The sequence below is a fragment of the Strigops habroptila genome, chromosome 9, assembly GCF_004027225.2.
Source record: "Strigops habroptila isolate Jane chromosome 9, bStrHab1.2.pri, whole genome shotgun sequence".
Lineage (NCBI taxonomy): Eukaryota > Metazoa > Chordata > Aves > Psittaciformes > Psittacidae > Strigops > Strigops habroptila.
This window is the reverse complement of record NC_044285.2, coordinates 1,763,670-1,788,147: the sequence shown is the minus strand read 5'-3', so window position 1 is coordinate 1,788,147 and position 24,478 is coordinate 1,763,670. Positions and strand designations below refer to the sequence as shown.

Here is a 24,478-nt window from a genome sequence, read left to right as displayed (position 1 = left end):
CCTCGCTTGCTAAGTGACTAATATCTTCGACTGTGTTTGTTCCATGTGCCAAAAGCTCCAGGGTGATGTAACTTTCTAGCTGCGGTCCATTAAAATCTGTCAAGTAATTAAAGTTTGGTGATTAAAGTGAGCCCAAGGAATGAGGCAGAACAATATTCTAAACCAGTCGCTTTTTTCATCCTCCCCCTTCCCTTCCCGAGGGCCTGTGATTCATTTTGCTGCTTCTTTTGTGCAGATCTGCAGCCTGTTACCTACTGCGAGCCGGCGTTCTGGTGCTCGATATCCTACTATGAACTCAACCAGCGAGTGGGAGAGACTTTCCACGCCTCTCAGCCCTCTATGACCGTGGATGGTTTCACTGACCCCTCTAACTCTGAACGTTTCTGCCTTGGTTTACTGTCCAACGTGAACAGAAACGCAGCAGTGGAGCTCACAAGACGACACATTGGTAATTGCTCTTTCCTTGGGTTAGTCGGTGTCTTTCAGGATGGAAGGTGGAGACCTGCATGTAAAGCTTTTTATTTAGCTAACCAGCACACAGCTTGCTCAGTTTTAGAACACGGCATGTAATAGAGACAGAGATTAAACTTTTACATGCATTCTTCTGTCTTTGGATGGATGTTAGTGGTGATCTTGTGAATTCCTTCCCCCCCCGCACTATTTTATTTTCTGTTTCTTTTATAAATGGAAACTTAGTTCCTTGATTTTCATCTCAGTTTCCACTTTTCCTGCTTATACTTCAAGGTAACGTTCAGTTTTGTTTTCAGTTGAACTTGCACTAAATAGAATATCCCAAACTTATACAGTTTTAATAAAAGGTGAAAATTGCTTATGCTTTGCTATGATTTCTGCTGACTTCTGTCAAAAATGAACCTGCTTTTTGTCCTAATCTTGCTCCCCTTTACACCCTTTCCTGAGCAGTAAACTTCATAGAGGAGGATCTTTCCTTGTTTCTAACATGACTTCTAGCACCAAAAAAACCCCAAGCCCCAAAAAACTCACCAAGATTCAGAACTTAGTCTTTAAATTCAGCAGGCTCCTTATGCTTTATGGAAGAATGGAAGCAAGATATTCAAATAGGAATGTAAGACCACAGCAAGTGTTTATTTGAGCAACAAAAATGTCTTGGTGAAATTTGTTTCTTTATTAACTGAGATTTTAATAGTTTGTGCAAACTCCTATGGGAAGTGTATGTTTGTCCTTGTATACAATGTCATCTCAAGCAAGAGGCAATGGTTTGAAAACGTTGTATAATTTAATTCCAAATCACTAACTAAATAAGCAAACAGTTGTATCCAGCTGCGATGACTTTCAGAAAAGGCTGAAAACCATATGTTAACTGATAGAATGTTCATCTGGAAAATATCAGAGACATCTCTGTTTGGAGTAAGCAGTCTGTGAGGTGGTAAACGCATGCAGGCTGGCTGTGATTGACAGTGGGGCCAGAGGGTGCAATTCTGGCTTTATAAATTGGTCCTCCTGCCTTCCTCAGCTCAACCCGCTCACAGAGTGGATTTATTGCTCCCTAATGGGAGTTCAGCTGTGCTTTGCGAGCTGCCTCATGCAGAGGTGTCTACGTCTCTACCAGCTCTTCTTGCAGATGATTGTTCTAAGCTAAACCAAAACTGTGCTGTGTGTTTCCTAGGAAGAGGAGTAAGACTCTACTACATTGGTGGAGAGGTCTTTGCCGAGTGCCTTAGCGACAGTGCCATTTTTGTCCAGTCTCCCAACTGCAACCAACGCTACGGCTGGCACCCAGCAACAGTCTGCAAGATTCCACCAGGTAAGGAAGGGTGCCTGGTCTGTGATCCTACGTGGGCCTCACCTTTTGCAGATGGGGACTTGCTATGGAAAGCAGGCTCTCACTGAAGGTGGGCATGGGTTTGCTGACCTGTTTTTGGCAATAAGCAGAAACTTTTACCCTGTTTATATGCAACTTGACAACTTGAACAGGGCATTTTCTTGTAGCATAAAGAATGAAGGTACTGATAAAAGAAGCTACTGCATATGCTCCAGTAACTGTTTGCACTACATTCGCACAGGTAGGAAGAAACAGTACTCCAGGATCTAAGCTGAACTAAGAGCAGAATCTACCACTTGTTCCATGCAGTGTTTTATCAGCCCGTTATTGTGTTATAATTGTGATAGCTATGCTTGTAATTTGGTTTGTACCTTAAAGTAAAAGTCTATAATGTAAACATTTTTTCTTAATTTAGGTTCACCCATAATAAATTTAAATTGATGCATTTTACTGTTCTGTAGTAAAACTTCCCCCATCCTTTCTGAATTAGATTCATTCTAGGGAAATCTCATTTGCAGGCGCCTTGCAAACGTCTGTCTAAAGTGTGCTGGAAGATTACAAGAGAATTTATTGCATCTCTCTAGGAAAAAAATACTTCTTTTGTTAGATACATGCAAAAGAGTGAGTACGAGAGGGTGCCATTTGAAATGGAATTTAGCTGGGCTTACAGAAGCTGATTTTTTTACAGTTAAAAGTATGTGTGTATTTAAAAACTAACCATTTTTGTTTAGAAATATTTGAATAAAGATCATCTTTCTTTTGAGAAGAGATCCACACACTGCAGGCTCTGGCCCATCTTAGTGGGTTTCCTTTCTCAGATGCTTCGGAAGCAGCTGCCAGTGTTGCAAACATGACTTAATTCTCCAGCCACATCACAAGGGTCCACCCCGGCTGGAGTCAACATCTGAAGACATAAACAACCCACATTTCCGCTGCAGATTCATCTAAGGCACATGTTTTGGACTCCAGCTCTCCCTCCTTTTGCCACAGCCTTTGGCCGCCTTCTCAGACTCATCTTCAAATCTCTGCTAGGTTTAAAGCAAGTTTCTTCATTCCCTCGTTGACAGGATGGAGTTGTACCCGCTCCTCCTAGGCACAGTCCTGGAGGAACTTGTTCCCAGCCTGTCCTGGAGTCTGAACAGCTTGGCAGGCAGATCCTGATCAAGTTTTATGCCTTCCTTGCAATAGCTCTGTGCTCAGTCCAGCCCCAATGCTCTCATCCTTCTTAGTTCTCCACCTTAGTCTCCAGTGTGCCTGACACAGCATCCCTTCAAACCCTCTGCAAGATCCATGGCTCTTGGGCTGTGCTTTTTTATGGTCACAGAAATGGCTCGTTGTTTCTGCAGCTGCTGAGCTGTTGCACGTGGTTACACTTTGCTATATGCAGTTCGACCCAAAACAGATGACAGTATGAGTCCAGCCCAAGAGAGTAGGCTCAGAAGTGATTTTAGCAAAATACAATTTATCACAGTCCAAATGGTTGTTTTTCAGACTTGGCCCATATGTGATCCCAAATGAACATTAGTTGTGTGCCAAGTCTCAGAGTTTAACTTGTTTATGGTTATGTGAGAGAAAGCAAGAGCAGCAGTGCTTTTTTTGAAGAGTTGGGTATTTATTTATGTATTTAAACTGAGAGATGTCGTTATATTTCACCTTTATCACCTCAACTGTTAGATCATAAAATCACAGACTGGTTTGTGTTGGAAGGGACCTCAAAGCTCATCCAGTTCCAACCCCCTGCCACGGGCAGGGACACCTTCCACTAGAGCAGGTTGCTCCAAGCCCCTGTGTCCAACCTGGCCTTGAACACTGCCAGGGATGGGGCAGCCACAGCTTCTCTGGGCACCCTGTGCCAGCGCCTCAGCACCCTCACAGGGAAGAGCTTCTGCCTCAGAGCTCATCTCAATCTCCCCTCTGGCAGGTTAAAGCCATTCCCCTTGTCCATGTAAAAAATCCCTCTCCAGCTTTGTTGTCAGCCCCTTTAGGTACTGGAAGGCTGTTGAATAAGTTGTTCTGTCTTTTAGCTGAGTCTAAACATCGGGGGAAAACTCCAATTTTCAAAGAAGTTTCTTAGGCACTGGATAAATTTAGGAGAGGGTTACAGCAGGAGCAGCTCTGCTGTCAGCCTTTATAACCCTGGGTTTCTGGCTTGCCAGAGCAGTTTCACTTCAGAACTTCTCCATTACTTCTGCTGGTGGCCCCCATGTAAATCCAGCACCAGTGAGTTCCTGGTTTTAGCCTGTGCATTCCTTTCTTTTCAGGCCCTTTGGCAATTGCTGTTGTGAAGTGCTATGGTCATAGTTAGGCTTCTAAATTACAACGTGAGGGAAATGATTGTAAAGGAGATAAGAGGAGGTTCCATATGCAGATCCCAAGTCTGGTCTCGTAGATCACAATCTGCTGTGTGGGCTCTAGCGTTCATCGTTCTCTGTCTAACATGGTTTTCTTCCTTTTCAGCATATGAGCTGTGGAAATGTGGCAACCTTGATTCCTGTTTCTGAAATGCTGTGTTTAAACAGTCTGTGTACAGTATCACACGTTCTGAGGATATGGGGGAGCAGCACAGAGTTTCTTTCCGTCCTTAGAAATGGCTTTCTTAACCTGGTTAAGCTAATGCCTTGTTCCTGTCATGACCTTTTCTCACAGGATGTAACTTGAAGATTTTTAACAACCAGGAATTCGCCGCTCTCTTGGCTCAGTCTGTGAATCAGGGCTTTGAAGCTGTGTACCAGCTGACCAGGATGTGCACGATTCGGATGAGCTTTGTCAAGGGATGGGGAGCAGAATATAGGTGAGACCCTCCAAATGAAACTCTCGTGCTTGCCACTGCCACCCCTGTGTTCCACAGCCTAGGACAGTGTCCTGCAAAGCTGCTTTACTCAGCTTTTAAGCAGGGGGGAATTAGCACAGCGTCTCCTCAGTAATGCAGATCATAGCATCATGGAATGGTTTGTGTTGGAAGGGACCTTAAAGCTCATCCAGTTCCAACCCCTGCCACGGGCAGGGACACCTTCCTCTAGAGCAGGTTGCTCCAAGCCCCTGTGTCCAACCTGGCCTTGAACACTGCCAGGGATGGGGCAGCCACAGCTTCTCTGGGCAACCACCCTCCCAGTGAAGAATCATACTATACACCAGGGAAGACCACGTGTATTTGGGCACAGTGTTCTACGAACCAAGAGCTTTACCTGAAGCACAGCAGATAAATCCAGATGGCCTGTGTAGGAACTATTACATTGTTTTTTCTTTAAATTAGATGTGGTTTTGATAGTTTGAGTGTCTTACAACTACACTGTGATCAGGCAGGATCAGTGTGAGTGCTTCCTAATATGTATGGGTTGGGTTTGATGCTTCCTTTATCAGGAACTAATGGAGTTAAAGTAAAAGCAGGTTGGCTTGAAAATATATGTATGGAAGAACTGTTAAGACTTGCTGCACAATTATAGTTAAATCTCCTCATCCTTTCCTTAGTGCTTGTCATAGGGCAATTACTTCAATGTGACCAGAGGCAGTGGGATAAACAGGGTTACTATTTTTCCAGTGAATATTGAAGCTAAAAAAGGAGATGTGGTAGGGTCTGGTGGTTATTCTGACAATACAGAGGACGGGGCACATGGTGCAAGTGATGAGTGCTCCATAGCTGGTGTTGCTGTCGCTCCTCTCCATTAGCAAGCCAATGTCCCTAGGTAGCAAAGGGAGTGAAATCAGTGTTTAATATTACAAGCAGGAGAGATGAAATTCGTTGGAAAATTAATGTTGTTTTACGAGAGCTGGCAAAGATTTAAGCCAAATGTGATTTTGAAATACTGACTTGAGTGTATACCCTTTAAATCTGTGGCCTTCCTTGAAGATCCGGGGCAGCCCCTGTCTCCCGGAGCCACAGGGCTGTCTGCCCGTGCTCCCCTTGCACGGATGCCTTAGTATCAGCTGGAGCCTGCGCCCTGCACGTTATTCTCCCACTTTCTTCATTTCTCCAGATGTTTGGAGTCCATTTTGTTTTGAAATTGTCCTGCACCCAGGCCAGAGCATTCAGCCCTGGCTCGCAGCCACGCTCCTAATGAAACCCAGATGAGCATGACTTACGGAAAGTCAACTATCTCATTAGAGTATTGGAGTCAGTGAAACCCTACGCTCGCGCTGACCGCGCCGAAGCTGCTCTCTTGCTCCTTCATTTCCTTGCCACAAAATACTACATCTAATTGCCTTTGTCAGAGCACATCTGTTTGTTGAACTGATTCACATATGAGAATGGTACTGCAGGAGCGGCATCCAGAGTGCAGTTCCAGTGATTTCTGGTTCAGCTCTTTGGCCTTTGGAGCAGTCTTAACTGGTGAGGTGTTTAGTGCTCTGGTGTGCCAGGGATTTGGTGGAGGGAAAGGGGGGAAGCCAATTGCACAAGCAGCCCATGATGCAGACTTTCTCCTTTGTGCAGTGAGAGCCCACAGGCTGAAGGCGTGGATGGGGAGCTTTGAGGGTTGCCTTTTGGGAAGGCTGGAGTCAATAGGTTGGTCATCTCGATGGGAAGGCTGAATGAAGTTGCCATGATGTATTTGCAGAGGGCAGAAGTGCAGCAGCCCCATGGGCAGTGGGTCTCTGTACAGTGTTGCTGGAAGGGTTGTTGGATGGCTCACACTGGTTTCAGGCAGCAAAGGGGAATGCTTTGTGCTCAGTTAAGGGAGACTAGGTTTTCCTTGGACCTGGGAAGCCTGTGTGCTTTGCTGTCAGAGTGAGAGGTGCTCTGCTCCTTGTCCTGCAGTCCTCCTGCCCAAACAGCTCATGAGACACCCTTTAATGTCGAACACTTCACCACATGAAGTGGCTGCATAGGGCAGGCCCTGTCATACACCCACTCTTGGGCACGGCCTGAGCGGGAACGGGTGGGGTGCATCAGGGATCTGCTTCCATCCTTGGTTCAAAGGGAGAGAACTGCGGAGTCATCAGCAGAATGGGTCACAGCCCTTGGCCAAAGCCCTGCAGAGCTGTGCCCGGAGTCCGGTAAGGGGCAGGGGTGCTGGTGGGAGCCCAGGGCAGTCTCACAGAGCAAAGGGTCCCCTTTGCAGCAGCAGTTCCTCCCTGGGCCCCGCAGACTTTGCCTTCTCCCTCCCACAGACAGATTCCAAGGACAGCTTCTGTGGGAAGTGAGGGTGTAAACCAAGGCTGTTTCCAGGCTGGTTCTCTCTCTTCGTAATCTTCCTCCTCCACAGCAGCTGTCCCTGCCTCTCTGCCTGGAACAAGGCTTAGGCCATTCCTCGGCAGAGGAGGGAGAGCCCCATGCCCTGTGCCTTGGCCTCCCTTCCTCCCCATCCCTCCCTGCTTTACCATCTGGAGACACTCCATGGGGTCTGGCCCCAGGGAGAGTAACAGAGAGGGGGGGACAGGAGAGAGGGGGAAGGTGCTTTGTGGCAGGGGATGTGCAGTGACCCAGCAATACATCCCCCTCTACTCTCCAGTCACATCCACCAACTCTGGAGGGATTTTAAAACACGTTTTATTACCACATTTCTGCTTTTCTGAGAGGGTTTGCAACCTTTCACACACAGCAGCATTTCTGCTGCTTTCAAGGCAGCCAGGCAAGCACAGGTCTGTTGGAGAACCCCTACACAGCACGTGTAGAGTAGGGTTCAACCATCCAGCACATCCTCCTGAGCTGTGCAAACAGGCTGCAGGGGAGAGTCCGAAAGGCTGCCTGGGGATCTCTTTGTCACTTCCACATCCTACCAGAACCTGCAGATGGTAAAATGAGAGTATTGGCTTATAGATAGAGAAATTTAACTTATTTGGTAACATGCTTAGGTTGCTGTCTAATCAGGAGAGGCAAAATGAGGTCTGTAAAAGAAAACTGAAGAATTTTGCTTAGATAAACACCTTCCATTCCATTCAGGGAATCCGATGCTGCTTGTTTTCAGGAATCTGAGTAGTAAATAGGCTGTGTAGTGAGCTGCTCCTTTGGGATCGTAAGAAACGTAAAGAGAAAAGGTAGGATTTTAAAAGCAGTTGGCAGTGCAGGCCAGAAGCGTGTTACAGGGGAGAGAGACATTCCTTTGGCCTCACATGCAAGACTATTGTCTAAGCAGGAAAGAATGCTTCAGTAGCTGTAAAACCTCTTCACATTTGTGAAGTTTTGTTCTTTTTTTCCTCTTCTCTCCCCCAACCCCTTCTTTCTCGCAGGCGGCAGACTGTGACCAGTACTCCCTGCTGGATTGAGCTGCATCTGAACGGCCCTTTGCAGTGGCTGGACAAGGTCCTCACACAAATGGGCTCCCCCAGCATTCGTTGTTCCAGCGTCTCCTAAGGAAACATCTCCTGGGGATGGGTGGGGGGAGCAAAGACTGGAAAATGGAATTGGCTTAACCCTTAGTAAAACACATAGTAAACGAATTCCCAGTTACTGAAGTGATGAGAAAACAATCTGCTAAAAAGAAAGTGGGTTTTCTTTGTTTTGTTTTGTTTTTATAAACTGAATACCCATTTAAGCCACTTCCACTGAAACCATTAGCACTTTGGTTCCAGCGCTCTGGGCCTTTGCAGTTAGAATTTGAGGCTGAAGTTTATCATGATGAAGAACTGGACTTTGTTTCAGCAGAGAGGAGGCAGTGCTCTGCCTCCGGCCGCCTGCTCTGCGCTGCTGTGAGCATTTGGGAGCTGCTGAGGGATCAGAGGAAGCTTCCCATTTGCCTCACACAGCTCCAGGCTCATGTCATGCAGCGCCTCTGAAAAGCCAGATACCGTGGGACTTTGGGATGAGCCTTTCTTGTGCATTCCCATCACCATCCACCCAATCCATGCCTGTCCTCCCTGGGATTGCAGCAGGAAGGGGGAAAAGGAAGCATCTAAAGCACAGAGGACAACTAATTCCCCCAATAATGCTCCAAAAAGGAATGAATTTCCCACGCTGGACTGCTAACAAGGAGACGGAGTCTTGTTTCACGCCTGAGGGATGCAGCTGATACCCTGATGGTCTCAGACTGGATTGACATGAAGTAAAAGGCCAAACTGAAGGCTCCTCTGATATTGCTGCAGCGATGTTTGGCTAGAGCTGCTCACAGACAGACATTTGTCACATGCAGAGCTCTGCCTAAGTTAAGCCTTCCTTACCCTGCAGTCAGTGTGCGTTAACCACCAAAAGTCTGTATTCTATTTTCTCAGTCTGTTGGATGGGATCTGCCACTTCTGGAGACTTCAGGGCTCCGTGACTTCAGTGTCCAGGTCTGCTCTTGTGATGGAAATGAACAGGCCCTCACGGCCGCTTTCAGCATACGCAATTGAATAGGTAGTCCCATGCTGTCACATGTGACTGCACATGAACCAGGACGTCTCAGACACAAATCCCCTCTGTTTAAAACGTATTTCAGCTGATTCAAATGCTCTGAGATGTGCTTTTGCCTGGAGAAATTGGGAGAGAGTGTATTTACTTGTATTATAAAACGTTCATTTTAAACATACATGCTCCAGACTGTTTAATATTTTTTTCCCTGCAGCAACTGTCATGGCAAACAACTCCCACAACTGGAAAAAACCAACCCTCAGCACTTGTTTTTATGGTTCACATTTGCCAAATAAGTCTCATAACTTTGTCAGTGCTATCTAATTATCTGTTTCTTTATATCTGTATTGAATATCATATGCATTTGTGCCAAACTGTTAGAAGGGGGAAGGGAGAAAGTGATAATCAGATTCCTATGGAAATCTTTTTTGTCTTTTTTGGTTTTATATACAAAAGGCAAACACAGGAGCTAGATCTGCCTCTGGGAAGGACAGACCCGGGTGGACTTTTGTGTTCAGGCTTTAGTCCTGTTGTGCTCCCAGATGCAAAACCAAGCAGCACCACCGAGTTCAGCAGCAGTTTTCCTGCAGTGCCAGGTTGTGGTTTGCAGCTCCAGAGCGCCGCAGTCCCACATGGGTGCCAACTGCAGTAGCATTTCAAGCACCCATCAGGAATTCCCAAGTTACCTGCCTGTCTATAGAGGCTTTTCCTTTGAGACCACTCTGATATCAAGCCCACTGCCTGGTCTGCAAAAACCCAACGCTCTTGGAGCTGAGCATCAGCAAAACAGGGCATGAAACACCCCATGTTCAGCAGACCCAGGAACAGACCATCTGTGAGGCTCTCTGCTGGAGTTTGTTCTACCAGGCACACCAAGGGATGCTGTAGAGAGATTTCTCCTGGAAACAAGTGACATTTTGTACATGAAATTGGAATTCCGAGGAAGACACACAGTGGTGGACAGGCTCCTGAACCATCCAGGAATATCATCTTGTGGAATCTGGACTGGAGCTCTCACTGTGCCACATGGCTTGTATCATAGCGCTGGAGGTTCTCTAGGACTTTCATTGTTTCAAGCTTTTGTAATGTGTATGATTTTAGTTAAACCTCTGATTGCATGGACCTGTGCAATAAGAGCAGCTGTATAAAATAGTGTTTTCTAGCCACTTAAACAGTAGGTCTGTCCGTCGTTGAGGATGGATTTGGCATGTTCTTTCAGATGCAGGTTTCTAACATGGTCACAAGCAAAAATTTATCCTGGCTTTTGTGGAAGTATCTGACTTTGAGAAGAGTTTTAGTGAGGGGGGGGGAAAGATCTGCTACGTAAGATGGCCCCAGGTTTCCTCCCTGAGCATCTTTAAGTTGTATTTGCTCATTTTAGCCAACAAACAGTTTTCATTGTCCACATAATCCTGGAGGAAGTTGGACCCTGTGGAGCCTTGTGCGTTAGCAACAGAAATGACATCTTAAATTCCAGTGTCAGGTGATGGTGTGTGCAGGGACCTGGCCTGACCCAGAGGCTGCAAGCTGGAATGAACCCTGACCATAGCACGAAGCCAAACTAAGATTTGGGCCTGGATTTCTGGTAGGAACCAGATTTATATCTTCTACTTGATAAAAGATAATTAATTGCTGTTACTAATAGCTGCCTTTTGAAAAATGGGATTTGGGTTGTGCATAAAAACTTTGGTTAATCTCACCTCATCGTCCCCCAAGTAAAATCATTTCAAATGGAAAATGTAAGCTGGTCTAGCAGCAGTTAGATAAAATGGAGAGGATTATCTCCACTAAAGTATGAATTTCCTCCCCTCCCCTTTGTTTGCTTTCTCACTAATTCATAAAAGCTTTACGGTTTCTAAAGTTACCTTATAAAGTCAAAGGGAAAGTCCTGGACCATGCAAAGAGAGAGGCTGGGGAAGGGCTGGGATCCAGGGGATGGTGTGGTCGAGCTTCCTTTGATGTTGCACAGCTGAAGTGGATGGGGCAGATGAAAGCAAATTCCCCTTTAGATGAGAAACCTGCTCAATCGCGCCGTTGGCCGGGACACTAATGCGAGGGAAGAGGCGGCGTTTGGCCGGAGAGGACGGCGGGTTTCCCTGTTTCCCTAAAACTTTACGGAAGTAGCTTTGGTATGTAGCACAAAAGTACGCAGTCAGCCACGGCCTAGCTTAGATTCCATGCCTGTACTGGAAAATCTTCTCATTTAGTGGTAGTCTTGGCTAGTTTTACCATATTTCATGCATTTTTGTTACTAGTAGAGAGTCACTAGCAGGAACTTGGACTCTTTTAAATTGGTGTAGCCACACACAAGGGCCTGGCTGCTGGCAGATGACACTGATGGCCTTGTGGTTTTACATGACTGTGGTCTTGTTCTGTTTGGGGTTTTTTTTATTATTATTATTAATGTATTGAACTGAATTTCGGTTTGTATTTTGTGTTAAGCTTAGAAGTAATCCAGTGCTGTTCATTTGATTTAATTTCCAGGAATCAGCATGGCTGTGTACAAAGGTGGAGAAATCTAACCGTAACAGATCTCCCCAACGCTCTGGCTACCCCTCCATGCTTGGAAAGGCTGGGGGTAACCTCAGAGAAAGAATTACAGAGAAGTTAGTTTCCTCTCCCCTTAAGGATCAGCATAGTGCGAACCACGCGGAGTCCTTCGCAGGGTGAAGAACACCCAGGACTCCAGCAAGTGTTGACACAGCGCCTTGTCCTACTTACTAGCCGGGAGAGCACAGGGAGGAAGAGGAGCGCAGCTCAGTGGAGGATTGCAGCCACATCACAACACACCCGTGAGCTTCCCAGGTCTCTAAGGTACTGGATAGGGAGGAGGAATGGGATTTCACAAATAAGCTGGTAAGCTAGAATGAGACATAATTAGTCACTCTATCGTAGCTGATTGAGCGGTATGGTTAAGAAGTTCAGTAGATGTTTTTTATCATGTACGTGCTTTTGTATTTATGTTGTCTTTCTGGAATATTCAGATGAATCAAATATTTAATTTTGAACAGAAAGGGCAAATAAGGACCCAGAGTAACGAACCTTTCAGATGTTCCTTTCTGGTGATTGCTAGAAATTAGGCAGTTTGATGTGAGAATAAGAGAATCCCTCAGACCTGAGCAACAACCCCTGGTGACTAGAGCAGAGCAAGGACTTCCCCAGCAGGAGCCTTCACCCAAGTTGCTGTTGTACCTTTTAACACCCGGTCAGGTTCCAGAGTTGTGCTCTGCAGGTCTGCTCTGAGGTATGAGGCTTTAAAAAGACAATAACGAATTACTCCATAAATGTTTTTGGTTCATCTTACATTTCCTCCAGTACGTGGCTACTAGAGGAGCCTGCACCAGGCCCTGCTGCTCACTCTCCCCGTGGCAGCATCCCGCTTTCCACCTTTGATGGATATGTACGAGCATGTTTGCATTAGTTTAGACTTTCTTAACCTGAGATTGTATGTTAATGGGCAGTGATGCCTCCTACGTGCTTTAGCTTGTTACGCATTATCACCTATTTTGTTACTAAAGGCCTGTACTCTGTATGCCCTCCTCTTTCCTATGTGAAACTGTAAGTTCTATTTTTGACATTTTAATAAACTTTGATTGGAAAACGGAGGCTCATGAGAAAATAACAATATTGTCAAAATATATTTAAGGACACAGTTGGAGTTTTGAAGCCACAGATAATTCAGAGGCAGCAGCACCTTTAGGTGTGTGTAATGGAGGTTATTCCCAGTAATCCATGTGAGATCTCAGTTACAGGTAAGAGCTTTGTTCTTCTTACAGTTTGGATGGTTTTGTTTAGGAATTTAAAGCCAGATATAAAAAAGTAATTAAAAATACAACTAGTTCTTTTAACTAACGGGATTCAAAGGTCAGTGGAAGTGGAGCACTCTGGCTCTAAGGATTTACTCCCATCTTAATCTCTCAGGCAGAATATTTTTGGCTATTACTCCTCATGGTAGGTGTCTGGAGTCGCTGGTCCCTCTTTGCGGTGATGACGCTGCTCCTCTCCTCTGCTCGAGGAGCTTGAGCAGAGGTGGCTGCAGAGTTGGGGAGTCCTTTGCAGAGATCTGGGTGCCATGGAGGTGTCTCTGTGGCTGCTGCCACCGCTGGGAGGCACTTCCAAGCCATGGAATGTCCAGGGAAGCAGCTGTTGCAGTGGAAGGCAGGTCAGGTGCCACAGCATTCGGCTGGCCTCGGAGAGAGCACTCCCCAAACAACATCACTACCGGAGCCAAGGCACACGGTGATCTAATCCCGTGAACTCCCAACGTTCCTCCTCGGGTTTCACTCAAACTCGGGGAGTTTTTTTGTTGTTTTCCTGACAGGATTTACGAGAATACTTTTTCCATTCACTTTTCCAACAATGTGGTCATAAAAGGGTCTCGTCCAGGTTTTGTACTGGGGTTGCCAGAACTCAAGTGTGATGTAGTACATCAGCTCTGAGTTGCGAGCTCTGCTGGTTGTCACCTGAATGTATTATGGATTTCAGGATCACAGTCTTGTCTGCCCTAAAATGGGAAGTTGGAGCAAAATGCAGGTTTGATTGAAAATGAAAAATGTCGAAGCCTTTCTTAGCCAAAAAGCAAGAGTGAATCCCTGTTGCACAGAGGTTTCGGTTGAGGCAGAAGCTGGGTCACAAGCCTTGGCCTGTACGGGCAGGGGAGTCTTGCGGGTGTCATCCTACCCCTTCACCAGGGCTGTACCTGAAGCTGAAAGGCCAGGCCAGGACTGGGAATTGCCTCCCAGCCCTTGGTTACCCTGGAACTGGGGAGCGTTGGGGCTCCAGATGGAAACGTGCTCACCCTGGGTGCTCAGGACCCACACGTCTCTAACCCGATCAGAGCAGTCACGGTTGTCTGAGATACACGTCACTGTTACTGTATGCAAAAGTACCATTTTCTCCTTTTAATAATTTAGTTGAACACGGCATTTCTGTAGCCTTCAGAGTTGAAAGTTCACAGCAACCAGTGGCACGCTTGGAGTTGGTCAGTTGAATTTTACTCTCGATTTACTGTATTTATAATGACCTAACAATTAATTTCCTCTGCACTTTTGCCATTTATCGCTATTGCACAACAAGTGTTTAGGAAGGGAAAAACAAGTCTTCAGCTACCAAGAAACAAACATGGGAAAACCATTCCCTACTTGGAAGGAACCCCCTTCAGTCCTTCGTTACAGCTCCCTGTGCTGGGGTTAAGATTCATGGCAAGGCCTGGAGCTGTTCTCTATCATCCTGTTTGGAAGAGGTGGCCCTGGGAGGTGTGTTCCTTTGAATGTCTCTATGCGTATCCCTGTAAAAGGAAGATTTCTTCTTAAAAATCAGAATTTTACTGTGGTGGAGCTACCGCTCAGTCTTTGCATGAGAAATGCTTTTCAAACCGCTAACAAGGCTTCAGATCTATTTCTTGAAGAGTTGAAAATGCTGCAGTGTTTTCCCAGGGAATGACTTACAACATTCCAAAGCAGCCTGTTATTGTAGCGCTGCTTAATCTTAAAAGAAGAGGCAGTGAATGTCAAGAACCACTGTGAAAGTGCTTTCAAAATGTAAAGCTGTCAAATAACTTACGCAGAGCCACTGTCTCGAGATCACGAAATTTATTGACATGAAAAAAACAAGACCTTGGAAAACTTAATTTCAAAATTCCTGAATAAGATTGCTTAACATGGCATTTTCAGACTGATAAGGAAACGCTCTTGGGGGAAATACATATCATTTCATAGGGCAAGCACCAGGGAAGGGCTGATTCTTCAGCAGGGGTCTGCTGGCTGTCTCTATCCATGTATCTGACAGCTGAGTGCAGAAGGAAAGGAGACAGGACGGGATTTACCTTTCTCCTCTCCTTCCCTCACCAGCCTAATGCCTTCCTTCTTGTCTTCCACGTCCCTCGCATGTTTATGCTCTCCAGTCAGTGTGTGGCTGTGTGCCAGTGCAGGAGATGACAATATTGTCAAATACTGTCATCAACAGATGACAGCGCCTAAAGGGGCCTACGAGAAATCTGGAGAGGGGTTTTTGACACAGGCCTGTAGGGACAGGACAAGGGGAATGGCTTTAACCCGCCAGAGGGGAGATTGAGATGAGCTCTGAGGCAGAAGCTCTTCCCTGTGAGGGTGCTGAGGCACTGGCACAGGGTGCCCAGAGAAGCTGTGGCTGCCCCATCCCTGGCAGTGTTCAAGGCCAGGTTGGACACAGGGGCTTGGAGCAACCTGCTCTAGTGGAAGGTGTCCCTGCCCGTGGCAGGGGGTTGGGACTGGATGAGCTTTAAGGTCCCTTCCAACACAAACCAGTCTGGGATTCTAATAGAATTCTAATAGAAGGTCTGTGCATTCTGTTAGGCCTTGCAGGCCAAGCAGTGCAGAAGGTTTGGGCAGGGAACTTCACCCCTGGAACAGCAGCAAAAATCTGGCATTTAATCCCAAATTCAGTTTCTAATGGCAACCCCAGGAGTGTGGCACAACACCTGATTTCCCGGGAAGGACCACTTACTTACAGCCACAAACACAATTCCAAGCCTGTGGGCCATTTTTCATAGCTCTGGCACTCAGCAGGATTAACCTTGCAGCCTTGGCATGGCAGCCCACAACAGGCACAATTCAGCAACTTTCTCTTCATGGCTCATATAAATCTGGTTTGTTTTAACTAGTAAGTCAGCTATAAAGCCACATAAAAACATCAAACAGGCCTACATCTAAAATGTTGAGTTTAGAATTAAGTAGTCACTTCACCACCAGCAGCCATACGTAGAGAGAATCAGCAGTAAATCTGTTTATTTAAACTCAAAAGAGGAAACAATAAAAATGTTAATTTGGAAAATGTAAACGGATTATTATTTCCTCTAAGTGCTCGTGTCACCTTCCAGGATTCTCTCTGAGAGAATAAATGAACAGTCAGACAAAACCACTGTAACCATCAGGTGTTGTGGAATGTGTAACTTACTACACCGATGCGGGGAGCCCTTTAACCAAATAAAGCAACTAAAGCTAAACAGGGCTTTCACAATGAACACTCATGGCAGGAAAAGATCCCTCTTTGAGGGCTGCTCTAGTGCTTACAGCTACAGAACTCAGTCTTCTTCATCCGAGGAGAGACCTTCGATTTCATCTCTGTCTCCTCCAATTGCCATCCAGAACGCTTTGGCTACCTAAAAATAGCAGAAGAAGATGGGAAAGGGGAAAAAATTCCCCTCAAGTGACTGAAGATTTTGCATTTACCATCCAGAAAATAGAAACTGAGCAGCAGCTAAATGTAGCAACCACGGTTCTAAGTACAATGCTAATCCTCTCTGAAGTGAAGGAATGTCAGCAACACAGAGGTAATAATTTGGAATTCATGGAGGCACATCTGATACCAGCCCTGTGCTAATTAAGGCATATTAAATTTTCCTTGAGCTCAAGGCTTTCCCATTGACTTAACTGGAAGCTGACTTAGACCCTCGGTGGCTGCAGGGCCTCATTTCAGACATTCTGACAGGGGAAAGCCTCTTCCAGTGTTTCAGAATCCCCCATCTGTTATTCAGTCCTTGGGAGACAGGAAACAGTCCTCCCTGGGACTGTGTGCCTTGTTCTTACTAGTCTGAATATAGGAACTCTACAAGAGAAGTAATTATGGCTTAGAAAGGAAAACCCCAGTTGTAACAGTTTCAGCAGCAATTTCAAACCATCACCTTTTCCGCGTGTAGTTTCCTCTGCTCATGAGGCAACGTTGCAGCTTTATCTGTGGAGAAGAACAGAATTTAGGCTGTGACCCTCAGGAGTGAGCAGGGAGAGAAATGCCTTTTGCAGCTGGCTTCGGGGGAATATCAAGAAACTAGTTTAAGATCATCAAAAATGAATCCTATTTAGTAAGAGCAACTGCAATTCTCAAATGCCAGAAAGCCGATGCTTCTGAGTGCACCGCGTTTCATCTGTTGCTTTGAACTGCAAGATTGGCAGATAGTTGTAGAGCTTAAAAATAAGTCGTCTTATAGGTTTGTTTAGAGAAAACTGTAGCATTAGTTCATGGTGAACAAAATCAGTGTGACAGCAGTCACCTGAGCAACAGCTACTTCCTTCACAAGCAAGTGAAGGGCAAATAATGAAAAGATTAAACAAGCTCAGAGAGGAGAACAGGAATTTGTACAACCTCCCCGGCTCCCACACTGGCTTTCATGCCTCTGAGTGACTGGAGTAGGTGATAGAGCTCAGAACCTGCTACATTACCTTTCATTTCTTTCAGCTTTGAAAACAGCCGTTCAAAGTTCTCCAGGTCACCCTCTCTGGTGGTCAGGCTGGCCAGCTCCTGAATGTCCGTGTCTAACACGGGGTCTGAAATAAATGCACGGAGGTTGCTTTAGGGTAAGTTATTCCATTTTGGCAGCAGGTACCAAAGCCTTTCTGATGCGCCCAGTATTTTAACATCTGCAAAGCCCATTTGCAAATTCCAGCCCCATAGGAGGGAAAGAAACATTTAATTTACTGACTGTTCATACAGACAACTCACAGCATCATTACAGAGGTAATTAATTTTGATACATTGTGTTGCAAGAGTGTTTTTGAGTTCATCCAATATTTAAGGTTTCTTGCTTATTATAAAATGATCTGTCTGGGAGCAGCCACGGAGTAAATTAAAGAGTAATGAGACCGTGCTTAGACCACAACTAACAACACTCATCCTTTAGAATATCTCCACATAAAATGTGGAAGAAAGTCCCATCTCCTGCAATTATTTAAGGACCTGTAGCTCAAAACACTTGAACCTCTTAGGGCTGACCCAAGCAGAGCGTGCTTCATTCACCTCCCGCTGGGTCAAACTCTTAATGATTTTTGTCTGCAACCCTAAAGCTTGGAGCTTTATTCCTACATGGAAGTTTCTAGATACACACAATGTACATGGTATGTGCACCACGAAATGTCACCAAATCAGATCTGAATGTTTCCAGTTGGTAGTGCTGCAGGGGCTCTGTCCCGTCCAAACTTAGGCCCATTTTTTCAGGGAGAACACCCAAACTCAGTAATTATTCTCTACTGACTGGGGCAAGCACACTTCTCCCATACTTTTCACTGATGGGAAGCCAGTGGCTTTCCAGGACCATCCCAGCCAGGGTGCCTGCTCCAGTATATCTGCCAAGCAGAAGAAGAGCTTACCTACGATGCTGTCCATCTGTAGGTTGTTTGTGCTAGCTCCATCTTCCCTGTTGTCTAAATGGGATTCTTCTCTGTCTGCTGATGATGGATTGGGCTGTCAGGAAACAAATAGGTATTAGAGTACCCAATAATGCACCTAAAAACATAATCAGCGTATCAGGTGCTTCCTGTTTTGACTTCAAAAACAGTCTTTATCTTAAAACTGCTGCTTACTGCAAAACCTGTACCATGTGTATTATGAAAAGCCACTTTTGCAACACTGAATAGGTACTACATGAAGGTTTTCTATGATAGGTTTGTCATTGTTTTTTAAATAACACTATCAAGTGATAGGTTTTGGTTTGCACAAAACACTGCTCTTGGATATTAATGAAAAACAACATGCGCAACAGGCTGTGATGGCACCCCTTGAGAAAGGAGGGAATAAAAGCAAGCTCCCACCACACCAAGTGTGACAACAGGGAAGAGCAACACAAGAAACAGTATGAGCAAAGAACAAGAAATAGGAATTACTGTTTACTTCTGTATCTTGGCTCTCCTCTGACCCGATGCTACAGTTCGCACCCGCTAACGTGCTGAGAAGACCAAAGCCTTGGGTCCTGTCTGGAAACAAACCAGCAGTTACTGTGACAGAAGATGCAATGTTAATACAAACAGTAACTGACAGACAGGATGGAGAATATCTCAGGGAAGACACACAGCACCCTGTGGAACTGGGTCAGTGCACTGGAAGATGTATTTTAAGCAAAAATTTATCATATTCTCTGTTTTTAAACTATACTCACAACATTTACTGTTACGTATTACCAACAGGGATTAGATGTGTAGGGCACAAGAGATGTGAGCTCTTCTTTCTTATTGGAAGTCCCTGCTCTGTTAGGACTCTGTCTGGCAAATGTCTCTGATTCCAAACAAGGCAGTTTTCAAAATACAGAAGCAGCACTTGCTGTTTGCTGACGCTCCGTGGACCTGCTTTCACCGTCCATGGGAAGCAGCGCTGGGTTTGTGGTTAGATACAGGAAATGCAACAAGCGCCTTTGCTTATACACATGTTGTCAAAACAGGTTGAGCACTAGAGTAATGCAAAGGCAGTTCTTAAATACCTAAATATCTAACTCCGAATTCGTGGATGGACCCAACCATCAAATCCAATGTGTTTTCACACTGCCAGGTGTCCACATCTGCTCACCCACTCTGTATTTCAGTGGTGGTTTAAATCCAACCTAAAAAACCCCAGTGAATTCAAATGTAAACCTAAACAATCATCCACGTTAACAGAGGCAGGGGAATATTTTTAAATTACACTAACTGTATTTTTAAAACTTTATTTTAAAATAAAATATATGCATAATAGATAATATGATGAGGGCTTCTTTCCTAAGCCACGTGTTCAGCTGGCCTGGCATTGGGGAGGGAATAGCTGCAGTTACACAAGGGACTGAGGAGGTTTTTCTGAAAATACGTGAATTTTCATCAACTAACAAAGAACCAGCATGAAGTTATTGTACTACAAAGAGCCAGGAAACAGTGACTTGTGCCAGCAGAGAGATTAATATTACTTTTTTTCCCTAAAAAAAAAAGTGTTCTGAATTATTACCCTAATGACTAAGCTCTAGCCTGAAAGGTTGAGGTGATGTCATGTTCATGCACTGTCCAAACTGACTTGCCATTTATACAAAATCTCATTTTGAAGAGTTGAATGTGTAACCGAAGCCATCAGCTCTCTAGAAAACATGTAAACACGTCTCCATTAGAGAATTACTAAGCCCTCGTTTCCTGTTATAATCTCCACTGTGTACTCAGGCTAATGCGTGTCTTGTCCCAGGCCTCTCCCTCATGCTCCCCCCAGCAGGTATTTGTTTCAACTTGCTCTGTTTTATAGGGTTTTACTGCTTTAACACATCACTCAGCAAAGGTTTGGGAAGAAGCGAATCAGTCTAGTCAAAGGAATTGCCTTAAAAACATTCAGTTGCAAGACATGTGAAAGCCCGTGAAGTCTGACAGCCAAATTAACAGGCAATTGACTTGTACGACTGGGACTTCAACCCAAACCAAAGCAGCTTCCCCGAGTTTCAGCAGGCTGAGCAAAGAGCTGTCGTCTTGGGAAACTAAAGATGGACATTTTGCCAATGTCTGAGTCATCCGAAGCTAGATTGGACATTGCAGTCCAGAGTGTACTTGAGAGAGAACGTTCCCACATTGGCAGCGGGGTGGATGAAGTGATCTAATCATGCACCTCTTTCGTATCTATGATTAAGAGTTCAGCCTGTACAGGAGGAGGACAGTGGCCCCATCCCCACCACCACCACATACACAAGACGTCAGGCAGCGTAATTAGAGAACGTTGTCCCAGTTAGAAAGCACTGGAATCTCCAGCAGGGAGCTCTGAAAAGCAGCTATTTGTTTCTGGACCCGTGGTCAGGCAGGCGGCAGACGTAACACTTGGTTGCAGGCACACCCTCAAAAGCCTTCCTAAAGACTTTTTTTTATTGGATGTAAAAATTATTTCAACTTCTGGGTGCAATTCAGGAAGTGGGTGATGCCTTACACAGTGTTCTGACAGCATCAAAGCCAAAAATTATCTCACTCCACTTATTGTAACAGTTGGTGGCTCCAATATGATGGAGTCCATAGTTTCACAGGTATCACTCATTAGTAGTTGCAGAGTTCGAGCACACTGTGCTGTGAGCATGGGTCTGAGATTCATATATGCTTATGTCACTGCAAAATGTTTTCTACTGCCTTTATCTAGTGTTTCTCAAGTCTCTTTCTAGTTAGCATGTGGTGATCCCGATTTCCATATAAAATAGGAATTAAAACGTCAAAATTCATCATTTGTTTAAATAACAAAGTTTAGTCCCCCTCAATCAGGCTGATTTTTTGTAGAGAGCCAGGCTCGTTCCTGGCCCCACCTCAGGTAACCAGCTCCAGCTGGGAGCACTAAAGCACCTATTTAAGCAGGAAAGTAGCAAGAAGCCTCTTTCAGAGGCCAGGAAGTCGTTTCTTGCTGCTAAGATCAGTTAGCTTTGTTTTTCAAGGAATAGATAAGGACAACAGCAAAGCACTACCTTTGTGGGGGTAGGTGTTAGTGAAGAACTACTCACGCTCTTCTGCACAAGGGTAAGAAAACCACCTGATTCTCAGACTGAAGACTGCTCTGAGGCCTGGAGAACCAACAGCTTCATACCAATTCCAAAAAGGAAAGTCTGGAGACTCTTGGGTAAGATTGCTTGGTTTTCTTTTACTGGAGACAATACTACTTTGTTTATTTGGTATTACATGATATAAGAATGTTTATAACTCAGCTATGCTGTATTTAATACCCATCTTTATGAATTGATGAGAGAATGAATGTATTTAATGGTTAGAGAAAAAACCTAAAAGGTCAAGACTCTTCTTACTAGGTGTGTGAAAAATCTGCTTCACAACTTAAGAATTCTTAAATATTTAAGGTAAGCCACCTTAAATTAATATGGGTTTAATGCTTGTACTTGAAAACAAGTCATTCCTGCCCTATCTATAAACTTAATTCTCATACAAAGAGAAGTAAGGCAATGCTGTAACACTGGCTTTTTGGATGGCTACACTTAACAGTGCTATAAGCATTTATTGCTACACAAATATGTTATGCTCTATGAAAAATCTTCACGTGAAGTATGACTCCACGGTTTCTACATGGCCAGCTGCTAGAGGTAATTCAGCAGGTAAAACTGAAGTGTGATTTACATGGCAGCCAGTTTCCAGGATCAGGAGGAAGTTGAAAACAAAAGATATGTTACAGGTCATAAAAAGTTTTATTTTAAGTAAAACGAGCTCAACAATTTCCCTTTGAAGGCACAGTCAGACTGCAGCAACTTCCAAATATAGCTCCCTTCCTGAGGGGTTTGTAGCAACGTGCATCAATGCTGTGTGGTTCCTGCACTGTGGAGATAGAAAATGTGGCTTTCCAAGGAGTCTGACTTTTACAGAACAAACTGATGATGCACAGGAATTTCCCCCCCGTGAAGAACTGAACGTGTGACTAAGTTCTGTTCTTCCCTAATGTGGCATCTGTCAAATGCAGGAAACGAGCCATTAAGAAAACTATTTTAGCACTAGTGAGGTAACTTCACACCATCTCAGATGGCTCTCTATTGCTCTACAGTGGGTATATTAAGTTAGAACCCACCTTAACCTCATTCTGATGGAGTATGAAAAACAAAAGGCTACATAAAAAGAAAATGAAAGAAGTTTATCAGTTTACTAGTTCTCAGCCCAGTTCTATAGAGTCCCAGGAACCATCCTGCAGTTACAGGAACTAACAGAAGCCTCTCTGCACCCAAAATCATGACACAGTTAAAAGATGTAGGAAGGAAGAAACCCCAAGAGTGGAAAATTGCACGTCAGGGAGCAGACAGACACTGGAAGGTTGCTGCTGGGATTAGGCTTTGTGAAATGAGATATAAGGACAAGCACTCAATGAGAGTTTGATCTTCCTACATTTCCTGCAACAGCTCTTGTTGTTAGAAAGGTAGTTAAAGGTTTCCAAGTAAATGGAAGTATTTCCACATTACGTACCACTCTTCATGACTACGTTGGACCACACGTTGGCATTCAGGGCTTGTACAATTCGTTTCACTCCGGTGGACTCTGGAAAGTCATCTAAACCAAAAAGACAGAGACACTGTACTCCAATAATTGGTCCAAAACCCATTACATGTCTGAAAGTAAGGAGCTGTGTGTCTGAATCCCTGTCCTATCTTATCACAGCCAATATAAATTACTGCTTCTGTTAGGAAGCACAGATTTCTTGCCTTTGCTTCATGAGAGGCCAGATAAATCTAAATTAATGCCTCACTTCTTGGTCTGGGCTCCCAGGCATTATGAACTGTGAGCTCAGCCTTTTGTACATACACCCAAGTTCTCAGTGGGGTTTTGTTAAATATTTAGTATGAGGCCCACATGGTTAGTAACCTGTAAGTAAATTTAACAGTAATAGTTTTAAGTTGCTGTTAAAAGCAAGGTGTCTTTTACCCCAAGATCTCTGAGAATGCTGTATGGCATAAAAATAGATGCTAGAATTACTTTTCCCTCGTTTATAAAGAACTTTAGTTAACCATTTGAAAAAGGTGCAATGCTTGTTGTAAATCATTGTAAAGCCATATCCACAACATCCAACTCCAAGTGTTCCAGTAATCCTCTGCATTACAGTAACTGCAAAGACTAGGGAAAGCATTATTAGGACTTATTTACTGAATAGCTCTGACACCACTTTGTATAAAGTCAGTTTTCCATTTCCTCGGTTTAGTCAGCTTCCCATGTTTGTGCAGGTCTCACAAAGCAATGGGGGAAAAAACCAAACAAACCCTTTGGATACAAAAATGTGACTGCTTAAAAATGAACCTCCTCTAAGGATGACTCAGGGACAGGTGCAGGAATTGAAACTGCCTTAAAAATGAATTTAAAGCTGTGTCTGACCCCTTGGATCAAGCGTTTTGCCCTCTGATACTTCTGCTGGGTTCTGTATCAGAGTCATTATCAGGAGTCTCAGTTTAGAGGTCTTGTCCTTACTGCACAAACCACTGACAGTTGTAGCAAGAGTTCCAGTTTATTTGTGATGAGCTGCCAGAAATGTCATACTTTTTAAACAGATACTGGCCCGGTGTGTTTACTGCATCCACTGTATCTTTTGTAATTCATACAGCGTCTTGATGGGGTAAATATGTTACTGGAATATTCTTCCTCCTATGCATGAGTCACAGTGCACCAACTACCATATTAAAAATCCAGGAAAGAACATATCCTAATATTCCAAAGATTAACATCCTGGGTTGTTGTTCTTCCTATTACTTACGTTAAGTGGTAAATAGCTTGTTCTTTACAACAATTATTCAATAGAAAAATAACTTGACTTAATGTTACTAGTATTTCCTTTTAAAGCACTTCATAAGAAAACTGTAGTGTAAGGGGTATCCACTTCTGATTTTTCTGGTTCCTATAAATCAGAAGTGTTGGTATCCCCCCTCCTTGACTAACAAAGTCCCTAAAAGAAATGCACTTTTAAAGACACGGTGGGGGGAGAAGGAGCATTCTTGGCCATTCAGGATACAATTTGTATCTAGGCCCTTACAGGGGGGAAGGGGTGGGACTTGTGTGCTAGCTTGGGACTTTAGACTAAACTATTTTTGGTGATAGCTATGTACTTGGTGAACCTGAAATAGAGTAAATGTGAGTAATTCCACTCAGGCCTGGAAATGGAGTTGCTTATCTCATTTTGGTTCTACAGAGGTAAGATGTAAACAGTGTCTTTGCACTGCA

At 44.5% G+C, this 24,478-nt stretch overlaps 2 protein-coding genes across 6 annotated transcripts in view; one reads left to right on the top strand and one right to left on the bottom strand.

Annotated features, from left to right (window-relative positions):
• The window catches only part of SMAD3 (SMAD family member 3), a 74,583-nt gene extending 61,916 nt beyond the window's left edge, over nt 1–12,667 (top strand). For 2 of the 4 annotated variants that reach the window (XM_030497383.1, XM_030497382.1), the window contains exons 6-9: nt 236–448; nt 1,646–1,783; nt 4,448–4,592; nt 7,967–12,667. In XM_030497383.1, coding sequence (XP_030353243.1) covers nt 236–448; nt 1,646–1,783; nt 4,448–4,592; nt 7,967–8,090 — 620 coding nt within the window. In that variant the 3' untranslated portion in view covers nt 8,091–12,667. The remainder of the gene's footprint in view (nt 1–235; nt 449–1,645; nt 1,784–4,447; nt 4,593–7,966) is intronic. The other 2 variants (XR_003993128.1, XR_003993127.1) reach the window with 2 other exon arrangements.
• A 3,133-nt stretch (nt 12,668–15,800) lies between these two features.
• AAGAB (alpha and gamma adaptin binding protein) overlaps nt 15,801–24,478 on the bottom strand; it is a 77,746-nt gene continuing 69,068 nt past the window's right edge. For both annotated transcript variants that reach the window (XM_030497385.1, XM_030497384.1), the window contains 6 exons: nt 22,739–22,822; nt 18,702–18,784; nt 18,182–18,275; nt 17,258–17,362; nt 16,723–16,772; nt 15,801–16,200 (listed from right to left, as the gene is read on the bottom strand). In XM_030497385.1, the coding sequence (XP_030353245.1) occupies nt 16,123–16,200; nt 16,723–16,772; nt 17,258–17,362; nt 18,182–18,275; nt 18,702–18,784; nt 22,739–22,822 (494 nt within the window). In that variant the 3' untranslated portion in view covers nt 15,801–16,122. The remainder of the gene's footprint in view (nt 16,201–16,722; nt 16,773–17,257; nt 17,363–18,181; nt 18,276–18,701; nt 18,785–22,738; nt 22,823–24,478) is intronic.